General features: G+C 38.6%; 2 protein-coding genes across 4 annotated transcripts; both read right to left on the reverse strand.

The window, feature by feature from the left end:
• Positions 1 to 62: 62 nt before the first annotated feature.
• On the reverse strand, positions 63 to 9,068 carry LOC309708063 (Fc receptor-like protein 5). Of its 3 annotated transcripts, XM_082535803.1 has the most exons (11): positions 8,953 to 9,067; positions 8,838 to 8,864; positions 7,069 to 7,350; positions 6,681 to 6,977; positions 6,178 to 6,450; positions 4,955 to 5,287; positions 4,547 to 4,597; positions 2,732 to 2,842; positions 2,613 to 2,637; positions 1,556 to 1,642; positions 63 to 280 (listed from the first exon to the last, which is right to left on the reverse strand). In XM_082535803.1, exons 1-11 carry the CDS (start codon positions 9,056 to 9,058, stop codon positions 235 to 237), a joined length of 1,638 nt encoding a protein of 545 aa, XP_082391929.1. In that variant the 5' UTR covers positions 9,059 to 9,067; the 3' UTR covers positions 63 to 234. The 3 variants fall into 3 exon arrangements, 2 of the variants coding, with proteins under 2 accessions (XP_082391929.1, XP_082391930.1); XM_082535804.1 differs by lacking the exon at positions 4,547 to 4,597; XR_014277159.1 differs by lacking the exons at positions 63 to 280; positions 1,556 to 1,642; positions 2,613 to 2,637 and adding an exon at positions 3,973 to 4,108 and having other exon boundaries at positions 8,953 to 9,068.
• Positions 9,069 to 11,918: 2,850 nt separating this feature from the next.
• Positions 11,919 to 20,499, reverse strand: tmc8 (transmembrane channel-like 8). The gene is made up of 16 exons (XM_082535802.1): positions 20,161 to 20,499; positions 19,123 to 19,372; positions 18,026 to 18,174; positions 17,811 to 17,942; positions 17,671 to 17,723; positions 17,443 to 17,582; positions 17,223 to 17,370; positions 16,491 to 16,655; positions 15,462 to 15,619; positions 15,306 to 15,381; positions 15,114 to 15,211; positions 14,793 to 14,979; positions 13,981 to 14,138; positions 13,682 to 13,825; positions 13,484 to 13,562; positions 11,919 to 13,193 (listed from the first exon to the last, which is right to left on the reverse strand). The coding sequence occupies exons 1-16, from the start codon at positions 20,201 to 20,203 to the stop codon at positions 13,122 to 13,124; spliced, it is 2,052 nt and encodes a 683-aa protein (XP_082391928.1). The 5' UTR covers positions 20,204 to 20,499; the 3' UTR covers positions 11,919 to 13,121.
• Positions 20,500 to 21,995: the final 1,496 nt, after the last annotated feature.

Consider the following 21,995-nt stretch of genomic DNA (forward strand, 5'->3'; position numbering starts at 1 on the left):
ATGATGTGTTTTTGCATTATTTTAATAAAAAAAAAAAAAGCAAAAACACCAGAAACAAAAAGTAATCTAATCATTAAAAATTTATTTGCATCAAAATAACAGTATACAGGAGGTAGGCAATGCAATTTCGCACTTGTCTATAACTGAATGTTCCAACAGTGCCATGTAGAAAGTTCAGTAACCCAAGAACATTAAATATGAACATAATATAAACATTTAAAATTAAATATTGTATTAGGAGGTGAAGGAGTCTTGTGCATCATACTGTGACCTCAGTGATCTGAAAGAGAGAGAGAGAAATATGTTACAATCACATCTAAGGGAGCTGATTTTGGCTTAAATGCAACTTTTTCTGCTCACTTTTTTTTATTCTTGGATCCAGAAAAAACAGTTTTGCATGACTGACAGTTCAAAATAAGTGCCTTTGTGCAGTCACACATCTAAACACACAAACACACGAACAACAGAGAGCGAGGACTCTCAGGAACTGTTTTTGTTATTAGCTGGCACCACACATGAAACATCAGGGCACAAGCACACATACCAGTAGTTATGCAGGACACTGGTGTTGTGCCAAAAAGTGATTTCCAATGTCTTTGTGTTTTGTTTTTTTAACGTCTAATATCGTCGCTTATTTTAGCAAATAGACTGTAGTGAACAGGATTTATGAAGGATTTTTACGTAAAACAAGGAAATGACTTGTTTTTGAAGTATTTTATGACTCTGCATATTTGTGCCAATATTGTCATCAATCCAGTCCTTCTTGTTTACTTCCAGTAAGTTTTTAGAACTGTGATGTTATATTTGTTACAGTTTCTGCTGCCTCCTCGGCTAGATCTCTCTTGAAAAACACATTTTTAATGTCAATGACACTTTTTACCTGAATAAATAAAGGATATATACTGTAAAAGTCTGGTTGCAGCAGCTGCTTTTTGATAGGAATGCTCTTTCTGGCTCTAAATTACTTGATGTGATCGATATATATAGTGATATGACTCACCTATTTTTGACAGATTTTAGGTCAAAAAGCCATTTATAACAGCTTAAATTCCCTCAGTCATTTCTTGGCAAATGCCAGTGTGGAGGTTATGGTGTAGAGGTTAAGAACTGACAAATAAATTAATGTTTTCTTGTTACAGTTAGGAACCATTGGTGCAGCTCACTAGTCTGTGGGTTTGGCATCTTCAAAATCTTCATGTAGTTTACATAGTTTGAGTCTGAAAGCTTATGCTATATATTTATGTCTCCTGTACACTGATTATTTCTTATCAGTTTGTTCAAGCATGTGTGATTTCCTATCAGATTCCAAAAATATCCCCCTGAGAAAAATATAGAATTTGTGCTCAGAACAGGAAAATTGACACACTAAGGAAAGTGGAGAAAAATGTGTTCCTTGTTTTATGTACCAAATGCAGTAGTTCTTTACAGAAATCCTTCAGTGAATTTACATATACTTATTTCTTAATTATAGGAAAGAAAGGGACATTAAGAGTGTGACTGGACACTAACATTTCACTGATCCTGAATAGTAGTATTATAGTTTTTGCTTGCATACCTGATTTTGAACATCACAATCTGTAGCAGTAGTATCAGCCATATTTCCCCTGACTGGGGCGTCAGTTCAGACTGGAGTGCATCAGAGCTGGGGTGAGATGGCACAAACATTTATGAAGAGGATGATGTAACTAACAAACAATCCTTCCTTAGCGTTAAACAGTTTATAAAAGAAAATATGTAAAGAATGCACATGCAAATAATAACACAACAACAAAAGAGCCATATCAAAGTCCAGATATTTTAGATATGAGCCCGTTCGTGGTTAAAATATTTTGAAAGGCCAGAATATCTATATTCCATCGAAAAGCATAAACTTTGAAAGTTTCCAAGCAATAAGCAATAAGCTCAACTCTGTGCTGATCTCTTTTAAAGCACATTCGGTTCAGGTCATTTAAAAAAATTGAGCCACTTTGTAGCTGAGTCGAACCCGTCTGACTCTTCAGAAATTAAGTCAAACTCCAAGATGCTTTGACTGTAACAGCTTACCTATGGAGGTAAAGCTCAGTGACATTTGAATATATATTTTTTTAAAGCATACAGACTTGCTTTAATGTGATTATGTCTCAGTATTTCATTGTAAGGTTACTGTATTTCAGCTGTTTTTATTATTTTCTGTTTCATCGTTTGTGTTTTCTGTCTTTTTTTGTTATTCTCTTTCCAGATTTTTACTTATTTTTACTTAATCAATTTAGCTGCTGGGTTGTCATGTAAATTCCTTCTTTAAAGTGTTTCATGAATAAAACAATAAATAAAAATATTTGTTATTATTATCTGCCCCCCCCCCCCCAAATACACTGCAATGAATTGCATGATACATTTTTAAGGAATAAACTGCAGAACAATACCACATGTAGCAAATATGATACAAACTACAACTCTTATATGCAAATTAGTATTTAATTAATTTTTTTTTACTTCATCAGAAAGTTCGCTAAATACTCCATTAAAAAAAAGAATTTTCTTGCATTATTTCATTTTTCAGGCTTTAAAGTGTTATGTAAATATAAGATGATCACACTTAGTTATAGTTGGAGTGTTTCAGGTGTAAAACTTACTTTGCTGGAACACTGTTGGTATGAGCTGGAACAACAGATAAGATGACAAGAAGACAAGAAGTTTTAATAGGAATTCCTGCGTGTGTACCAATCAGTGGATTCCTGGTTCTCACACACACCTTGGTTGTTTTCAAACATCTTGTACACGCAGGCTGAACCCACTGCTAGCATGAGGAGAACGAAGCAGCAGAATGCGATGGTGACAGCTTCTGTGATGTTCATGCAAAAACCTGAAAGAGATGAGACGAAGACAGTTTCACACTCTGAGGCAGCGCACACACTGCTGCACAAAAGTTTAGGGTCACCTGTGACATCTACAAGTTTGAATGAACTGCATATTTGTTTTGAAATAAAATAGTATAAACTGTACCAGAAATGTTGCAAATGACAAGCAATAAGCAATAAAACGTTATCAATCAATCATTAATGACTTTTAAATGACAGTTACATTTTTACGCAATTTTGTTTTCATTAAAAAGGCCAAAGGCTATTCTAACAAAGGAAGAACATTCAATGCTGGAAACTTGCAGGACTGAGCAAGAATACAAAGAGTCTCCTGACAGAGACACAAACACCTCATTGTCTCCCTTTATCAAATGTTTCCCACAAACCTCGAGCTGCAAAATTGCTACAGATGTCCAAATATGTTTGGATTAAAAAGAAGAAAATTTGTGTAAAACAGAACAAATCTGTCAAGCCTCATGGAGGAAATGTTCTGGTTTGGGGTATGATGTGGAGGTAAATATAAGATTTGTGCAGATTAAAATGGATTTAGCTGACAGACGTTTAGGATCGCTCTTGTCGGGAGCCAGCTTCCTCGTACAACAGGTCAATCAGCACAGATCCAAAATATGCAAGAATTATGTAAGAAAGAAACAGCTGGTTGTATGTCTGGCTGGGCCACCAAACACATCTGTTTTTGCCTATTGAGGTGATGTTTTTGCATCTATTCAGTACCCATGAAACCAGTCTCACTTGTAGGTGGTGCTTTGTGTACAATGGAGTTCACAAACAAAAAGCCCGCTGAAATTCACTTTCTTTTAAAAAGTGCAATGCAAAAAACTCAAAATCTGAAAAAAGGGGGTGAGAGCAGAAGATCGCGATAGAGACTGCACTAGGATCAGAACAGGAAGTTTCACTAACGCTAAACAGCCAAAGCAGGTTATGTCACAAAGACAGGCAGAGCTACGTGGGGGTGGGGGGCACAGGTGAACACAACTGACAACAGGTGAGAATAATGAGGACTCAAAAGAAGACAGACAGGAAACAACGCTGACACAGGGCACAGGAGAAAACATCCTTCAAAGTAAAAGCAGAGAATAACCCAAAGAGACTGACAGGCATGAATACTGACACCTACTACTAACAAGATGACGCAGGAAGCACAAGGGGGGCTATCATGATAATCAAGAACCCTCTTTTCTTCTTCTTCTTTCAGCTGCTCCCTGTAGGGGTCTGCCACCATCTCACCCTATCCCTAGCATCCTCTTTTAATCCTAAATGCAAGAAATCACAAACCAAAACTTATTACTAAAAACAAAACAAACAAAACTAAAACAAAACCAGACCTAAGATTTGTAATACACTAGAATGACAAAGGAAGCATAACAGGAATCCTAACTATAATCACAAAAATCAAGACTTTAGACACAAAGAAAGGGTGGAAAAAAAAGAAAATTAAAGAATTCAAAAAAAATGAATTACTGACAATCAATGAAGACTACAATGCTGTAACTCTACTCCTTGGACAAAAGTAGAATTTAAAGGGCAAAATAACTTCAAATTCATTATTTAATCGACTGTACTTTTCATCACTCTGCACTTTCATTTAATAAATACAAATATTTTAAAATATTTAGATTTTTTTTTTTTTTTGCATGACCCCAAACTTTTGTGCAGAAATAAGATTAATAAAACAAACAAAATATTTTTACTTTGACTTGGTGGCGTTTCGGTTGAGGACGCTGCTTGAGACATGGAGTTGACTGAAGGCATAAAAAGTGCAGAAACCCACAGGAAGACACATTTATATTAAATGATGCATGTGAACAAAAGCCTGGGTTGAACAGAAATCCTTTTTAAAGCATAATTTGGCCTTCTTGGAGAGAGCTAGACAAAAAGCTCAATACCACACTCATGTCTGGACTGTGGCATAAAGATTCAAGGGACGGTCTTAAGGTGGAAATGATCTATCATGACTGCTTATTTCAATTGGTACTGTATGTTTTCTTGCAGAGAACCATTACATGGAGTTTATAAACCTCAATAATAAAGCAAGTTAGTATACTTCCCAAAATGACTACTCCACAAGTTTTACTCCTCTCTTAGTCCTGGTCTTTCACCTGTGACTTGGACCAGCTCAGCTGCACTCTCCACCCAGGGCCCAGAGTCATCGTAGCTGTCCCTGGCCCTGCAGCGGTAATACCCAGACTCCTCAGGGCTGAGCTTAGTGAGGATGAGGGATCGTCTTCGGTCAGCGAAGGCAATGTGAGGCAGGATGGGCTGAGTGTGGGAATCCGGATGAGACTCAGAGGGAAGGACAGAGTCATTGAAGAGCCAGGAGATGTAAGGAAAAGTTCCTCTGCTGACGTGACAGCTCAGCCTTGCTGTAGTCAGTTTGGAATCAGCTGTGTACAGATATTCCACCTCCACTTTCACATTTCCTCCAACTGGAACTTGACAGACAAAGAAGAAGGAAGAGAGGGTCACAAATCTCACATAAAATATAGACTTCATGTAAAACATATCAATGCAGAGGTGTCTTAAACATGCAGTCTTTCTAATGGCCAGCAGGGGGCGTTTCGTCTGGTTGCAAAAACAAGTCTAGAAAAACGACGCTTTCCTCATGAATTTGTGCTCTTAGGTTTGAGTCTACTTGTCTTGGTCCTGTGTCTGTCCTTACTTAAGAGTTTTCCTCTTTGTGATTTTCTCTATTCTTGTAATTCTAGTTTCGTTTTTTTTATTATGTGTTTGAGCTTTTTAATTTTTTCATAGGTTGAGTTTTCAGTTTGTTCCCATGTCTTGTTGTTAATTCTTGGTCTGTGGGAGCCGTGTTTATGTTTTAGTTACTTCCTGTTTTATTTTGGCAGCGTCTGTGTGTTTAGTATTTAGTTTTACTTCTCTGTCTCTTCCAGGTGTCTCTCACCTCTTTGTGGATATAGCTGCTGCCTTCCTTTGTCGGCCTGTTCAGTTCAGTTCTCCCTGCTGATTATGCTTTATGACTTTTTCAGACATTTGGATTCATTAGTTGATTCTCTGTTGTGGATTTTCATAAACCTCAACTAAATAACGGTCAGTCTTTTGTTTTGGATCCTTTTCTGCATCAACACTTACTGAACGCAACTTCAATTCAGTTCAGTTTTATTTAAATAGTGACAAATCACGATGGAAATCCTAGATAATCCCCCGATCTGAATTGTTTACACATTGAACTTCATATTGTATTGTAATGTAAGCATCTCTAATGGGCAACAGGAGAAAGAATGCACCTTTAAGTCACTTTTGCATTGGTTGCATCCATCTACAGTCTATGGTAAAGACCGAGATCATTCACACATCTTCATACCTACTTCCAGGTTCACAGGCTCACTTGTGAGGTCCTGATTCTCGGTTTTCACCCGGCATCGTGCCTCTCCCATGTCCAGCTCGGGGACTACGACTACAAGGAACCAGGCAGCCAGGGTCTGAGCTGCTGTGACGGAGTTCACTTCTTTACCGTCTAGTAAAAGATACAAGTTCACCGGAGGGCTCCCTCTTGTTGACCAGCACGTCACATTGCCATGGTAACTGGTTCCCTCTTTATGAACGGAGAAGGAGATCTCTGGCTTTGAAACATAGACTGGTGCAGGAGGAAGGAGGAAGAGTTTTAACTTCACTGAAATGGAAAAAATATCAATCCCTCAGTGCTAATGAAAACTCATTAAAAATGCCCTCTGGGAACATTACAATGGACCTAATTGCATGCAAATCTATTCAGTGTTTCATGAGATATTTCTGAACTAAACTGGCTGATAGCGCCAAGTAGCAAACGTAGTATTTATAAACTTTGTAAATTCTGTTAATATGTACCTTTGATTGTCACCTGGACCTCTGTGCTGCTGGAAATCCTTTTGATCCCATTCACGCTGGACCAAGCACTGCAAGAATAATTTCCAGCATACTCAGGAGTTACCCTCTCCACCAGCAGCTTGTTTTCCACAAAGTGGAAGGGGAGAGAAGTCGAAGATGTTATTTCCTTCCTGTTAAAAAACCAGCTGTAGGAAAGGTTGGACCCCATTTCAGCGTCACAACTCAGGGCCATGCGTGACCCCTCGTATGCAACTGGGGGGAAGGGTTCAGAGGTCACTCTGGTATATGATGGTGGAGCTGGAAATCAGGGAATAAAAGACAGTTGGTGAAGAAAAGGGGAAAGTCAGTTGAGTAAGCTTTAATAAACTACCCAACATCCGATACTCACTGACTACTCTCAGCTTAATGCTGTTGCTGATTTCTCTGGTTCCTCCAGCTGTGGCCCTGCAGTGGTATGACCCTTCTGACGCTGCAGTTACTTTGATAGGGAATGATGCAACTTGGCCACCTTGAAAATCTCTATTGCGGCCAATTCGCACACGTCCATCCTTTATCAGCTCATAGATGACTGGTGGGGAGACGTTAGATGCAACACAACGGAAAACCACCCTCGGGCCACTGAAGGCCAGGTCAGGACCAGTCAGCACCGGGCGAAAAGAGCTTGATCCACCTAAAGAAGCAAATGAAACAACTGTGCATGCAAACTTGAAACTATAAAAAGATTTAAAACTATGCTCAATAACACCGGCTAAGTACCGTTCAGTCTATGTTGCTACTCTTACCTGTGACCTTAAGCTGTGTGTAGTGACTGAAGGAAGATTGTGGGTTGAATTGTAGAAATTAGGTTCTTAAAAAGGGTGACTGGGGTCGGCCTCAGAGACAAGGTGATGAACTCTATGATATGTTTGCTCAGCGTAAAGATGCTATTCAGCATCAACATGCAGCGACCTAGGTAAGTGACTTTGAGCGTACAATTGTGGTCAGAAGTTTATTTACAACTTGCGTGGGCATGGGTTTCATTGTAATATTGGACTTTTAATGATTTATTTGAACTGTTTTTCCCAGGCTGTAATGTTAGTACGACACTGGTACAAAATTATAGATACCTTTGATGTATGGAAAAAACATATGTATGTGGAATTTTTTCCCCCCTTCCTGATTTCTTAGTTTTGTTTTGTTTTTTTTAAATATTCGTCACTCTTTAAAGTTTCAGATAATCAAAAACATTTTTAATGTTAAACTAAGAAGTAAATGCAAAAGCTCTCCAAACCTACCTGGACTTATCTGGAAAGGTAATTTCCCCCGCTTGTTAAATCATGAATTATTTGGGAATTTTTAAAAGCTGATTTCATTTTCACTAGCCACACCCAGGCCTGATTACCGGCAGACCTGTTGCATCAAGAAATCACGTAAATACAACCTTTGAGAGGTGATGTTAGAAGAGATTCAGATTATCTGAGGCAACTGTGTGATGATATCATGTCAAAATGGACCAAAATCTCAGAGGGATGTTTACAGCACTTTGTGGAATCACAAAAGCTTTTCAGGCCATGTTAGGCAAAATTCAATGAGTTGTGACACAAATTACAAAAAACATTCATTTCTTTAAAATTAAGAGTAATATGTAATCTATTACTTTTCTTTTAGTAACAACCCCAGCAATGGTGATTTGCACCTTACAGGGACCAGTCTTTAACTGCTGTTGGCAATTTTGTACATCAATAATAATAAAAAGGTCCTAAATCACATACAGGACACTCATTAAGCCATTTTGCTTTATAGAATTTGAAAAGTGGTTTTCCTGGTATTACCGACTACTGACTGATATCTGTAATTACAGCCAGCAGACACAGGGAAAACAAAGACACATTAGAAGTTTTATGCTGTGAAACAGCAGGGATAACCACAGCACCACTATGCTGACTGATACAAAATGAAACACATCAGACATTATTGAATGCTTTTCATTAAAGTGAACAATAAAACTTTAAAATCTAAAGAAAATATCAACTTTCTTGTTGTTTTTGTTCGAACACTGACTGTCCACATTACTGTAACCTTGTTTCTGAGAGTATTTTTAAGAAGCAAACATCTGAAAAGCGTGAAGATCTCTGTCATCTTAGCCACATATCTTAAGCACCCAGTTAACACACTTACTTATCTTGACGAGGAAACTTGCCACAGCTGGAAAAAACAACACACACATTAACAATATTATTCAATAATAACAATAATAAATTTTCCCAGTTTTACATCAAATTAATCAACTCACCCAAAACTGGCAAAAAATTAAGAGCCTGACGTTTCTCCATAACCCTCTCATGTACCTTTGGGCATGGTTTCTTCAGCTTGCCAAGGCTTGCAAGGGTGTTACACATGTGTTGCAAGCAGATAACATACTGGGCTGTTAACTTCATTTTAAGGATCTCTGTGATGTCAAATGCAAATATAGCTAAAATGTGCACAAAGATTTTGATCAAATTGGAGAAAAACATGCACAGTCAATATTAAAGGACACAGTGAGGCCACAGTTAAAGTCTTTGAGTGACCGTGACCACCATACTTTCAACATATTTTGTTTACTCTACAAGTGTATGTGCATACATTCCTTATGTACAACAAATTGTATCCATAACCTGCATAAATCCACACCACACCCAAGATGTTAGGAGAAATAAAAGAATGAGCCTGCTTCCTTTTGATGAATAGTTTAAATGCTTTTGATTAACATGTCAAAAACATTCAATACAGTTAAAGTGGTAAAAAGTGGTAAAAAGCTCTGATATAAGTTTTTCATTCATCTTCCATGGGAATAAGTTTATTTATTTAGCTTTTGGTATCTATATTTATTTGTTTATTTAAGAGGGACAGTGCACATTAAGGGACATCAGCAAAAAAGATGCAAGCAGGCCAGCTGCTCCGGACATGGGACAGTACACAGATATAGAGGTTTCTCCTGTGACATTATGCACACATTGCTCAGGTGTTTTCCACCATACTGGGTGTGATATAACCATTACTAGAGAAAAATGTGTTTTCCCCGACTGTTTGGCGGTGGTTCTGGAGGTTACTGGCTTTCATTGGGTGAAATCGGTTACAAAGAAGGTGCTGCACAAAAAAAACCACCTACTGATTGCGTTGATTACTACCTGGTTGCCTGTAGTTTTCCACGTTTGTCTTCAAACATCTGCTAAGTATTAGGGGTAGTAAAACCTAAAAAAAAAAAAAGTGTGACGCAACTGGAAATGGTGAAAGTTTGCCTTCAAGGTACAAATTGTGCCTTAGAGCTCCAACATGTTTCAAAAGAAAGCTTTTACTGTGAAGGCAAATGGTCTCCAGACTACTGGTGGTGGTCAGAGGGCCCGGTGGCGCCTGTGTCCGGCAGCCTCGCCTCTGTCAGTGCGCCCCAGGGCAGCTGTGGCTACAATGTAGCTTGCCGCCAGTGTGTGAATGTGTGTGTGAATGGGTGAATGACTGAATGTAGTGTAAAGCGCTTTGGGGTCCTATGGACTAGAAAAGCGCTATACAAATGCAGGCCATTTACCATTTACCATTATTATCCCACTTTTCACTACAGCTCTGAGTAGCTGGACAGTGTTTATAGACAAGTCTATCACTTCCATTCAAACTAACACCTCAGCAATATTCTACCAAAGGGCACGGGTTTTTGCCAACCAGTCTGGGATACTTTTTTTCCCCTCATGACTGGTGGTTGGCAGCTGATCAACCACCAGTATGACTAAGGTTTTATTCACTTGGCTCTAGAATGGCTGACAAGTTAAGCTCATGTGGTTAGTGGTCACATGTCTGCAAAACATAAATATAACAAAACACGCATAAAAACAACAATGCAAAGACGTTACACAAAGTTAAAAAAATCGTCTTCACACGGCTCGAATATACCGATTTAACGAAGACATTTTTTTTTTTTACCTACATTCTTCTTTTCTCTCTATATCTCCTACCCCTTGGGTCTATTTTCAGGAAACATGGGATTTCTTTCCACTGCTACGCCGATGACTCCCAGATTTATTTCCCACTTAAAAAGATAAATGGCTTCTCAGTAGACCCGCTGCTCAGATGCCTTGATGAAATAAGGACTTGGATGGCTTTGAACTTTTTACATTTTAATGAACAGAAAACAGAAGTGATGGTTTTTGGTGGCGCTTCTGAGGCCACTATTATAGATCTTGGTTCACTGGCACAGTATGTTAAACCAGTCATCACTAATCTGGGAGTTAAAATAGAGGCAAATCTTAAACTTGAAAGCCAGGTCAGAGCTGTTGTAAGATCTAGCTTTTTTCATTTGAGGGAATTAGCCAAAATAAAGCCTATCTTATCGAAACAGCATTTTCAGACAGTAATCCATGCCTTTGTTACTTCTAGGCTGGATTATTGTAACGCACTTTATTTTGGGGTTAGTGATGCGTCCATTAGGCGCCTGCAGGTTGTGCAAAATGCTGCAGCACGTCTTTTAACTGGAACAAAAAAGTTTGAGCACATTACCCCTATTTTAATTTCACTCCACTGGCTACCTGTACATTTTAGGATTGTTTTTAAAATTCTCTTATTTGCTTTTAAATCTCTTAATGGCCTGGCCCCCCCCTACCTCTCGGAGCTACTACAACCATATACACCTGCCCGTTCCCTTAGGTCCGCCAATCAGCAACTCCTTAAGGTACCGAAAACTAAGTATAAACTTAAAGGTGATCGTGCTTTTGCTGTAGCTGCTCCAAAGTTGTGGAATGATCTGCCCTTGCATGTTAGGCAGGCCTCTTCTCTCTCTGAATTTAAAAGTCTTCTTAAAACATATTTATTCGCTGAAGCCTTTGGCATTGATTAGAGGGGTTGACTCAATTTGTTTTAACATGTTTCAATTTATTGTATCTATTTATTTTATTGTATCTCATTTTAATTTTCTTTACGTATGCTATTAACATGTACAGCACTTTGTGAAACTCTGGTTTTATGTTAAAGTGCTTTAGAAATAAAGTTGGTATGGTATGGTATGGTACATTGAAAAAAAAAAGCCTTATAATTTAGCAACTATAATTCTTGTGAGTGTGGTGTGTATTGTCAGCATATAGCAAGTACCATATAATGGTTTAAAACACCATGTTACATTTGACCTCTGACCTCTCCTTCAGTAGATTGATCTGAAGGTCAAAGTGATGATAATCCTATATAGAATTATTTAAAATGACATCAAGTGTTCAAACTGATAAGAACATGTTCATATGGGATGCTCTGTGAATATAGTTTATTTATTTTATTATGATGTTATTATGTACAGTAACAGGTTTTAACCGTTTAAATACATAACACTTTGATGTGTACAGGGTTCCCCGATAAGAATTTTTTTGGGGAAAACAAACTTGTCCTCAAAAACTTTTTTCACTTGATATTTCTGCCAAATATGTAATTGAATTTTAATAACTGCAAAATGAGCATGACACATGTAACATATACATAAATAAAAAAATAAGTATACACAAAATTATGGAAAGTAGACTAATGGGGAAATAACAAAAGTCCACACTTTGTACTTGTTTTTACTGCACTGCAAACCTCTTGAAGTATGTTTAAAAAGAACAGAAAACAGGATGGACAATGTACAAAATACAATACTGTTCCTGTAAAAGTAAATACTGCCCAGAGAGTGAGACACCTTGGTGGACGTTTGTGCTCTGAGAGTGCTTCTTGTTTTAAAGGGCTTTACTCCCATCTGTAGTAACACAGTGATACTCATTAAACCAAGTTGTGTCACTCAGGGTGTTAGGTACTTTCAGCTGCTCCCTTTATTTACCCAAGGAAATAATTTGGCAACCCTCCCACTGATCCAGGTTTGGGACCGGCACTACCTCGTGACCACCTGAGGCTGGATTTGTCTCCTCCTGGAATTAAACTTGAGATCCTTAACAGATTAACAGATAAAACAGCAACAAGTTAGTAACATAACGTGCCTAGTATTGTCTGTGCATGCTACCACTGTAATCTGGACTCAGGAAACATCTGTATTCATGGACAAGTGCTGTTGTTTTGTTTGGCTGTCTTCCCTGCCTCGAGGCAGCAAACCCACACACATTTTTGTGTTTTTATGTGTTAAGCCCACTGAGTTTATATGTAATGAAATGTGCTATAGAAATAAAGTTGTTGCCATTAAAAGGAGGAAGGTTTTTATAGTTAAAGTATTTACAATATAAAAAGGGAAAAGGGGGAAAAGATTAAATTTGTGGCTCTTATCTTTTATAAAGCAAGAGTTAGCCTGCACTTTCTTTTTTTTTTTCTGCCATCTGACACCTTGGCCTGGCTGTCAGCAGCCAGAACCGTATTTTAGTTTTAAGAGGAAGTCTGTGGAGACCAAAGCCACTTTTTAAAAGCATAGATGGGATGTTTTTAGTGACTGAGCGTGACGTCCTCTTCAATGACCGCAGAAAGAGCTCAGTGGTGCTTATTTCGCTGTCTCAGCATCGTGGCGTGCTGCTTCACCAGGAAACGCTTATCAGAGCTGCTCTGTGGGGGAAACACATACATGCAAATTTTTAAACATATTTAAAGAAATGCTTGAATGGCAGTCGTTCAGGAGCCTTTGATGCTCTCGACCTAGCTAGTAATGAGCCATATTGTCATGTAACTTTGCACATGTGAAGTAGAAAAGATTTTATGTAGTTGTAGGTCTATGTAGATACCTAAAAGTTATGGCTCTTAACCCATTCACTTATTTAGGAGCTTTAAAGTAACTAGCCTGAAGCATACCAGCCAATATGGTGGAGGGACTGGAAGGATTTTGGACATGTGCTTACCATAACTAGCATGTCTTTCAGTCTCTCAATGGCCCTCTGATTGGCTCGTCTCCGAGACACATACGAGGTTAAGAATATGCTGAGGAGACAAAACGAAAAGTGTTTAAACAATCTTAAAGGAGGGTGAGCTGGTAAAGGTGAACACTACAAATACAGGTTTGATATTTGTATTGGGTGCGGAGTTATTTGCATACTTACATCTCTGCTAGTATTAGTGGTAGGGCGAAGGCCTCAGAAGTCAGGTAGCGGATAGTGGTCTGGGCTGGGCTGGGGAGACTTTTCACACAGCCTCCAGTCACAGTGAACATTGTTTGTTCATTTCTAAATGGACCGCAGGAGGACCTTGGGATGGCAGAGGTAATACAAATGAGAGAAATGAGCAGTAAATAAAGATAAAATATAAATATGGGTTTAATTCTGATCCTTAAAGGTTTCAAATTAAAAATAAAAGAAAGAAGGACGGGCGGTGTTAGATGCAGTTGGAGTGAAAACCTTACGCGTTTCTGCCCTCAGTGCTTTGTAGCGGATAGTGGTTGAAGCCCAGTGTCGCTGCACACATGAAGAGACCAAGCAGCAACATGAAATGGAACAAAACTGAAGAGCTGGACCCTCGAAACATCCGCTGCTCTGGCACACAACACCGCATGACATTGAACTGAAGACACAGAGGCAGAGCAAAAAGGTTTGAACACATTTTATACTAAAACCAGACTTCTATATAGCCATTACTTAATGTACTCCACTTATTTTATCCCCAAATCAGTCAGTTTTCCCTTCAGATTTTATTTGCCAGACGGTTTTGTTTATTTCAGCTCACCTGAGTACATCTTACCCATCTCCTTGAAGCTTTTCCCCCCCTGCTGACCTGTTTGATGCTTCTTGTTTGCTTAAAGATCATCTTGATTTGTGCCTATCCTTTAACAATATTTTTTTAATATCTGATTTAGGATGCTATTTTAGTAGGGTTACTCAAAACACTGGCTGGAATTGCATAAAAACTTTACCAGATGTGGGGCTTGGACCGGAAAGCGATTAACCTTTGGATCTGATGTGGAAAGGATTCATTTTAAAGATCTTTACTATTGTAAGAAAGGGCAACATTTTGTGTTACAGCTTCCCAAATGTGTGTTAAATTGTATCAATTGCCTGTGTCTATGTGTTAGCCCTGCGACAGACTGGCGACCTGTCCAGGGCATACCCTGCTTCTCTCCCCAAGACAGCTGGGATTTTTCTTTTACAGATTTATTTAACCAATTTACAGATAGAAAATAATAAAGTGAGGAATATAAAGAGTTTATAATAATCTAACCTTTTTAACGTAGAACGTGACAACCAATGAAACGATTCCTATGACAGGCAGCAGAGGGCAGTAATAGACTCCCACCCAGGATACAGTCTGACTGTAAACAAGGTCCAGCACATTGAATGGTATCAGGAAGCGCTGTTTCCCTGATATTCTGGCCAGGGAGGATCTTGGATACGTCTCTTGTACCAACCTGTTAAAGATAAGGGAGATGGCTTAGATCGAATCTGTCCTGTCATCTACTAAGGAGAGACATTGCTGATCTTTCCATTCAAACCACAAAGATGACTGAGAAAGAAACAGACTGTTAATGTCAATCAAACCCACTTCCTGGGGTAGTTAAAGAAAAAGACACTGAAGAAAGTTGCGAGGAAGTTGAAGATGGACAGCTTGTACATCTCTCTACCAAACTGGTTCTCCTTGCACTGAAACAGTGAAGAGACACAAAGATTCTGTTTAAAATGGATTCAAAAAAATAATTTAAACCCTTGATGATGTGTCATTAAAGCTCTGTATCACCTTGGCATCTTGCTCTGTTGTTGTGAAGACAAAAAATAAATAGATCCCCAAGGAGGCCAGCTTTAAGAAGATGCTCCTGAAGAAAAGAAACAGTAAATATGCAAATACATGTGTGCCTTTATGTAGAGTAAAAGTTGATGTCTCTTTTCAGCTTACCTCAAAAGCGTGACATTCACCTGCATGGTGAAGGAGTAGTCTTCAAAAGATGAGATCTTACGGAAGATGTGGGGCAGGACTAGATTGACAAAGGTGATGGTGATGGGAGGAAAATACTGGAGGAGAAGACTGACCAACCAGTGGTGTCCAGAGTTGTCCTAAGACACACATACATTATCAGCTATTAAGGAAATTCAACAAATACATACTTGAACAAAGCAAGAATATTTATTTACTTTAGGAATGAGAAAACCAAGAAAGACAAAAGTATTGTTTTAAAAAAGCATATTTGTTAGGTGTTAAAGGAGAGCAGGTCCAAATTCAAGACACAGAAGCACATTAAACAACAAAAAGGTAAAACTTTTATGGTTGTTATTAAAAAAGAAAAGAAAACGGAGACACAGAAAGTCAGCTTGCCTTAAAGAAAGAGCTGACATTTAACAAGGGACTGCACAGAGGGCTGATTAGGCAAAGGTGGAAACAATGAACACATATGGAAATTAATATGGGGCAAACAAGCTCTAAGAAGGGAAAATAGGAGCTAGAGACACAGAGAGTATGTGTGAATAGAAAGTATCAATTAGGAAGGTTAGAGAAATGACTCAGAATGAACTGCATGGCAGTCATAATAAGAGCTGTTTGAATTCCCCAAATACCAAGGATACTGATTCCTTTATTAACTGCTGCAGCATAGGAGACACCAGGCCACCCTTTATGAAAGGAGATCATCCCACATGCCATCCCACAATAATAGTGATGTGCTATCCAACTATTTATGAAAACAGTTAACATAATTGACCAAGTAGCACAGGTCATGTAAATGTTTAAAAAAGCAGATAGAGGTAATCTTTTTGGACTATTTGAATGTACCTGGAGAGAGTCCTCAACAAGATAAAACAGGAGACAAAACAGAAGGAGACAAAGATAAGTGCGGATAGAAATACTAAAGTGGGGAGCAAAATCAAATAACATAATACATGCTAAAGAGGAAACCACATTATTTAGCAATACTTGGCATCAAACCATTACCTTTTTCAGAGATGTTTGTGTGGCGAAGTAGATGAGGTAAAAGGCTCCACCAAGCAGAGATAAAGTAATCAGGTTCAGGACGATTCTGAGCAGGTAGAGACGGACCTTCTCTCCAAGTGTCCTTTGAGCCGCCCTTAAAGAGAAACTCTGCTCCTCCAGGAAAAGCTGTAGAGAAGCAGAAACTATTGTGATGACCATATCTGATCCACACCGCTACCCGAAGACTCCAGCAAAACATCAGAAGTACAGTAAACACATACAGAGCCCCTAAACTGTCCGCAGCTTTCCTTTAAAGAGTGCTGACCACTGCGCCACCATGCTGCACATGATTTTACCCCACGGGTGTTAAAGGATGTTTGTGAATGTGATAACTTGAGAACAAGGAGCTGTGTTTTGAAATTCATACCATAAGTGCATCCACTAACGAGTTCAGATCTCAGTGATCTCAACCTCAGGGTCAAGGTCAGAGGTCAAGTTTTGTGAAAATCTTGTGAATGTGGTAAGTCGAGAAAGAAGTCACGTAGGATTTTCAAATTGATACAATACGTGCATCCAGTAGGAGGCTGAGGGGGCGGTCACTGGTGGTCTTACTATTATATTTATTTCGTTTTATTCTTCTCTGAGGCGTATGTATGAAAACATAGTTAGACTTAAAGACTTCACAAACTTTTCAGAAACTTCACCACCAGTTTGGCTAATTTACTATGAGGGTGTCAGTGCCTCGCCACTCACCTTGAGGTCATTTCTGATGAAGCCATGTTTGAGAGCGGCAGCAGTGGGATCCTGGATGGTGAAGTCCCAGCCACAGAAGATCTTATAGCTCACGTTCATGCTGTAACGCTTCCCGAGCATCCAGGTGTGCTTGTAGCCGACTGTTGTTCTATCACAGGTGAATGTACGTAAATAAAACATCATTTTGACCTCTTATGTTGCATTGTTGTGGATCACTTACCTGCGGACCACCAGAATGAGACTTAAAAATATGATTGAGAAGATTCCAGCGAGGTACAGCAACGGTGTGTTCAAGCACTTTAAATCCAGGGATCCTCGTGTATAAAAGCCATAGAAGACAAGGGAACGATTCACGTAGCCCTGCAGAAAAGACAAGGAAAAGATTATGGGAAACATGTGGGGCTATTGCTAATAAATACTACACGTAGATTAGAACACAAAAGCTTACTGTTCCCAAGAAGAAATCTAAAGCAGAGTCACTTTCTTTAAATATCAACGGTTCTGTAAAATCAGAGAGAATAATTATTTTTAGATGTCAGCTCCTAGTTGTGGTTAATTTGCTGCCATCTGTTGTCACGGCTGACTTACCATACTCGTCAGTGCGATAAAATATTGATGGACCCACAATGAAACCCCCGATAAGAACGCAGTGTAGCAGGTTCAAGTAAATCAGATATCTGAGGAAAACAAAATAGGACTTCACCCCAACTCCAAACTTGCCTGCAACAAATAATTAGGTGAGTTATAGTTGAGTGGTTCAGTCACAGCACATACTAAGTTAATTCACCACAAATCTATCTCACCTTCGATGGTCCGGAGGGTCTGCCGCCATGGCACCAGGCCAGACAGAGCTTCTTTTATCTGTTCCCTCACCCTCTTCCTGTTGGTGCTCTGAGTTTTCCTCCAGGACTCCCAAAAATTAATATCATTGATTTCCATCTTCCTCCTTTCCCTAGAAAATAGCATAAATTTAACGAACTCCTGTTTAATTTAACATGGTAGCTTTAGAGGTTAATCATGATACATTTAATCAGAAATTAAACATGTATATAAGCTATCAGACATTTTATGTTTTAAAGAAATCCAACATTCGTTAATGCATAGCCTCTGACCAAGTACCAGTTAAGTGTGTCAGCAAATGATTGAGGTCTGTACAAAAAAAAGTGCTCACTTCAAACACTTTTTTGTTGTCTTAATACTTCTGTTAACACTTGTAACTGTCGTTTGGTTCAAACTTGTTTAACAATAGCATTTCTCGACCACAGCTGTAATGTGTTAAGAAGTTTTAGTCAGCTAAGATGGCTGAAACAGAAATTAAAGAGGAGGGTTTGCTGGACTGCTACTGTAGATCAAGCACCAGCATATGATAATTATGATTCAGTAATGTGCTTTTACTTTAAGCTATTCCTTGGTGCTAATACTTAATTGAGTGATTACTTGGGTAAAAGTTCTAAGAACTTGTTTTGCTTATTTGCTAAACAGCTATTCAGTGCTAATGAGTTTTCAGGGCCACGTGTAATACCCTGAAAACTCATCATGAGCACAGTCGGGCTGAGCATAAGCCTGAAAATCAAGCCGACGGTTAGGATATCACATCCCTGTTTTTTCCAAGATCACCTCTGTGCTTTGAAAAAAATCTGGAAACAATCCTGGTAGGTGCCAATGAAATATTCCCTACAGGTGTGCGGGATCATAAGCATCATTCTACTGGGTCTTAAGTAAAAAAATGTGGAAACAACTGCTCAAAGATATACATACGCAACTGTAATATGTTTCTTTAAGTAAATCAGTAGTATTCTATTTAAGTAATAAGTTAACTGCATGTTTATGCATGTATGTCAAAGTAAGACGTAGATCAAAAAGAAGCAGATTTGGGAAGTCTGTCAAAAGATTTACTCACTTGGCACCCCTCTTTCCCTGAATACACATGGGCAAGTTTCTGAGTGGCTGCATGGATGTTTTGTCTCTGGGTCCTCTGGACAGCTGGCCACTCTTTTCCCCGGCCTCTCGGCCACCCTGGTTGGTCTCTTCCGAAAAGTCATGTCTGTTCTGCTCAGGTCGGGAAGCTTGAATGCTGGGCAGCAGGTCAAATATCTCAGTCTGATAGTACTCACATGAGTCTGAAGACAGGGTGGACACTGTGCTTTCCTCTGGGGTGAACACAGAAAAGTAGATTACAGTACAAGTTTGTAAGCAAGCTGCTGTACTGTTGCTTGCTCTGTCTGTAAAAGGTAAGAAAGAGCTTTAAAAATGACTAAAGTAACTTGTTCAGAGTTAAGTTGCTTGCTTTGTAACCAAAGGTATATTTAGCTCACAGTAGAAGATCCTAATGCACATAATACAAACAACGCAATATAACAAAACACGATATGTGCACAAAGTTCCTGTTATCACAAAAAATCCCATAAAACAAACATAAAGAAACTAAAAGGAATCAAGAAAACATTGTTTCTGCACGATCTGTGCAACTTGGATATCTGAGGGGTTAAGTCTGTTAATGTCTTATCTTTTCAGCCAGCAGTGCAAAAAACAAATACGCTGTATTCAGTTTTCAGTGAGATGATAATAATACATCAACAACCATATCAGTTATTTATTTAGTTTGCACCTCCTATTGTTTTGCAAACTTGGAACAGTTTACTTTTTTCTCTGTGGCTTCTGTGTTTGAGGTAAGAACGCGCACATCTTAATAAGTCAAAACTTTATAATGTTTTACAAGATTTGTAGTGTTGGATGTGACCTGTGTTAGATTAAAACCATGAGGGAAACCAATCAACTGGCAGTAAACTGCCAAGGGACCGTGTACCGAGCATAGTACAAACGGTCAGTTTGCCATTAAGTCTCACACACTCGTACATACTGTGAGTACTGACACCATGTTAAACAAGCACAGCATTTTCTCACATACTCACACAGGCACATTTGTTTTTTTCATTACCTGACATGAGCCTCTTAAAGTCGACACTTTCGTGCGCCTCCATTTTCCCCTTGAACTTCCTCTTTAATCAAAAATGAAATATAAAAGTAAAAAGTATCCAAACTTCTTACTTCATCTAGATAGCATTTCAACAAGCTTCTCCGTGGAAGATGCAACTTAAAGTTGTGTGAAGAGAGAAGTTACTTCCGCTATCTGCATAAAAATTATCACACACATCGTCACGCTGAAATGAAGACCTCTGAATGGCTGGTCAGGAGTTTGTTTGTTCCTCAAGCTCTCTGTGTATGGTTGACTGTTTTGTTGCAGGTGAAATATGTCAGATCTGTTCACAACGAGGGGGAACGTAACAGCTTCAGGAAATCACATGACAGGATGCACTCCCAGGCGTTGGACTGATGACAAGATTACAACAAATACACCCAATCTCACTGGACTGACAAACACTAAGTTGAAAATTTTTTAAGGCAGGCGTGTTAGTGGGTGACAGTGTGATAAAGGTTTTGGCCTGAGACAGGAGATGTGCTACAGAAAACTTTTTGGTGTTGTTTAATGTGTTGATATCCACAATTTCATTATTTTCTAATACATTCATACATTTTCTAATTTTAAGTACTTTCTAATGATTTCTAACACAGTTCGATCTGTTTACAGCTGATTGCGTCAGTGGAATCCACCACAGTGCAATGCGAAGCAAATATTTATTTTAGGCTAAATTTTAGACTTTGTTTACACAATATCTTTAAACTATCAGTGAAATAATTGGGTAAACAGTCATCATTTTCCTTTTTCAGTTAGTTCTTTACTGACTAATCAGCTGCACTTGGAAGTGTTGCACCATTTGCTCTAAGGCATCTGATTGCCGTAGCAAAGAGGCTCTTTACACCCACTCACCACACATCTAAGTCTTCTGAAATTTCCAGTCAAAACCATTTACAACGAAACATAAGCATGAGCGTCATTTCTTAGGCACTCTTTCAACACCACTGGTTTCAGTTCAGTGGAGACTGTAACACTTAGAGTTGATTTTCATTTGTACTGACACACTTTTCAGTTTTATGTGATGTTACTGGGTTATTATAACAATTTCAGGACTCGTACTTAACCGGATTTATAATTTATCTCCATTGCATCATAGGAGTAGTGTACACACTTTTAGGATGTAGACATTGCCAAGGACTAACACATGGCACACTAAAATGTGCCCATTGCTACTTTTTTCCATTAAATTATAGAGGAGCATCACCTTTTCAGAGGAATATCAAATGTAAAAATCATGATAGAGTTCAAATTAAACTATCCTATGAAATTATGACAAAAACTAGTATGCAAAATACTGAGGTATGATCTAGAAACTGAACCTTTTAAATGAAGATTAACCAGTTCCCCTTAGTGTGCTTTACTTAGACATGCTTAAGCCAGCTGAGAAAACCACCAGAAAACCAAAAGAGAGTGGAGGAAATAAAAGATAAAACAACCCAATGTACACACATAAAAACCTATGAGGAAAACAGTTTATGGGTTATAGTTCTACAGCAAAATAAAAAGACAGCTGTGCAAGTGTCTCCACAGCTGGGGGGTGGTAGTTTGTTAGTAAACTGAGTCTGCAAATAAATTTATGTACTGCTTTCTATACCCAGTGGCAGCAAGTTGTCACATATGTCATCTTCTTAAAACCCAGTTATGTGTTAAGTTAAGTGACATAAAATAAAACTGTCATTCAGTAAAGAGCCTCATGCAGGTTATTTATAGTTTTTACAGATGTTTGTACAAGTGCGTAAAAGGGTAAGTATAGATCTCTAAGTCTTTGAATAGTTGTTAAGTCACAGCTAGGCTAG

The sequence above is a fragment of the Aulonocara stuartgranti genome (genome assembly GCF_965226115.1).
Source record: "Aulonocara stuartgranti genome assembly, chromosome: 6".
Lineage (NCBI taxonomy): Eukaryota > Metazoa > Chordata > Actinopteri > Cichliformes > Cichlidae > Aulonocara > Aulonocara stuartgranti.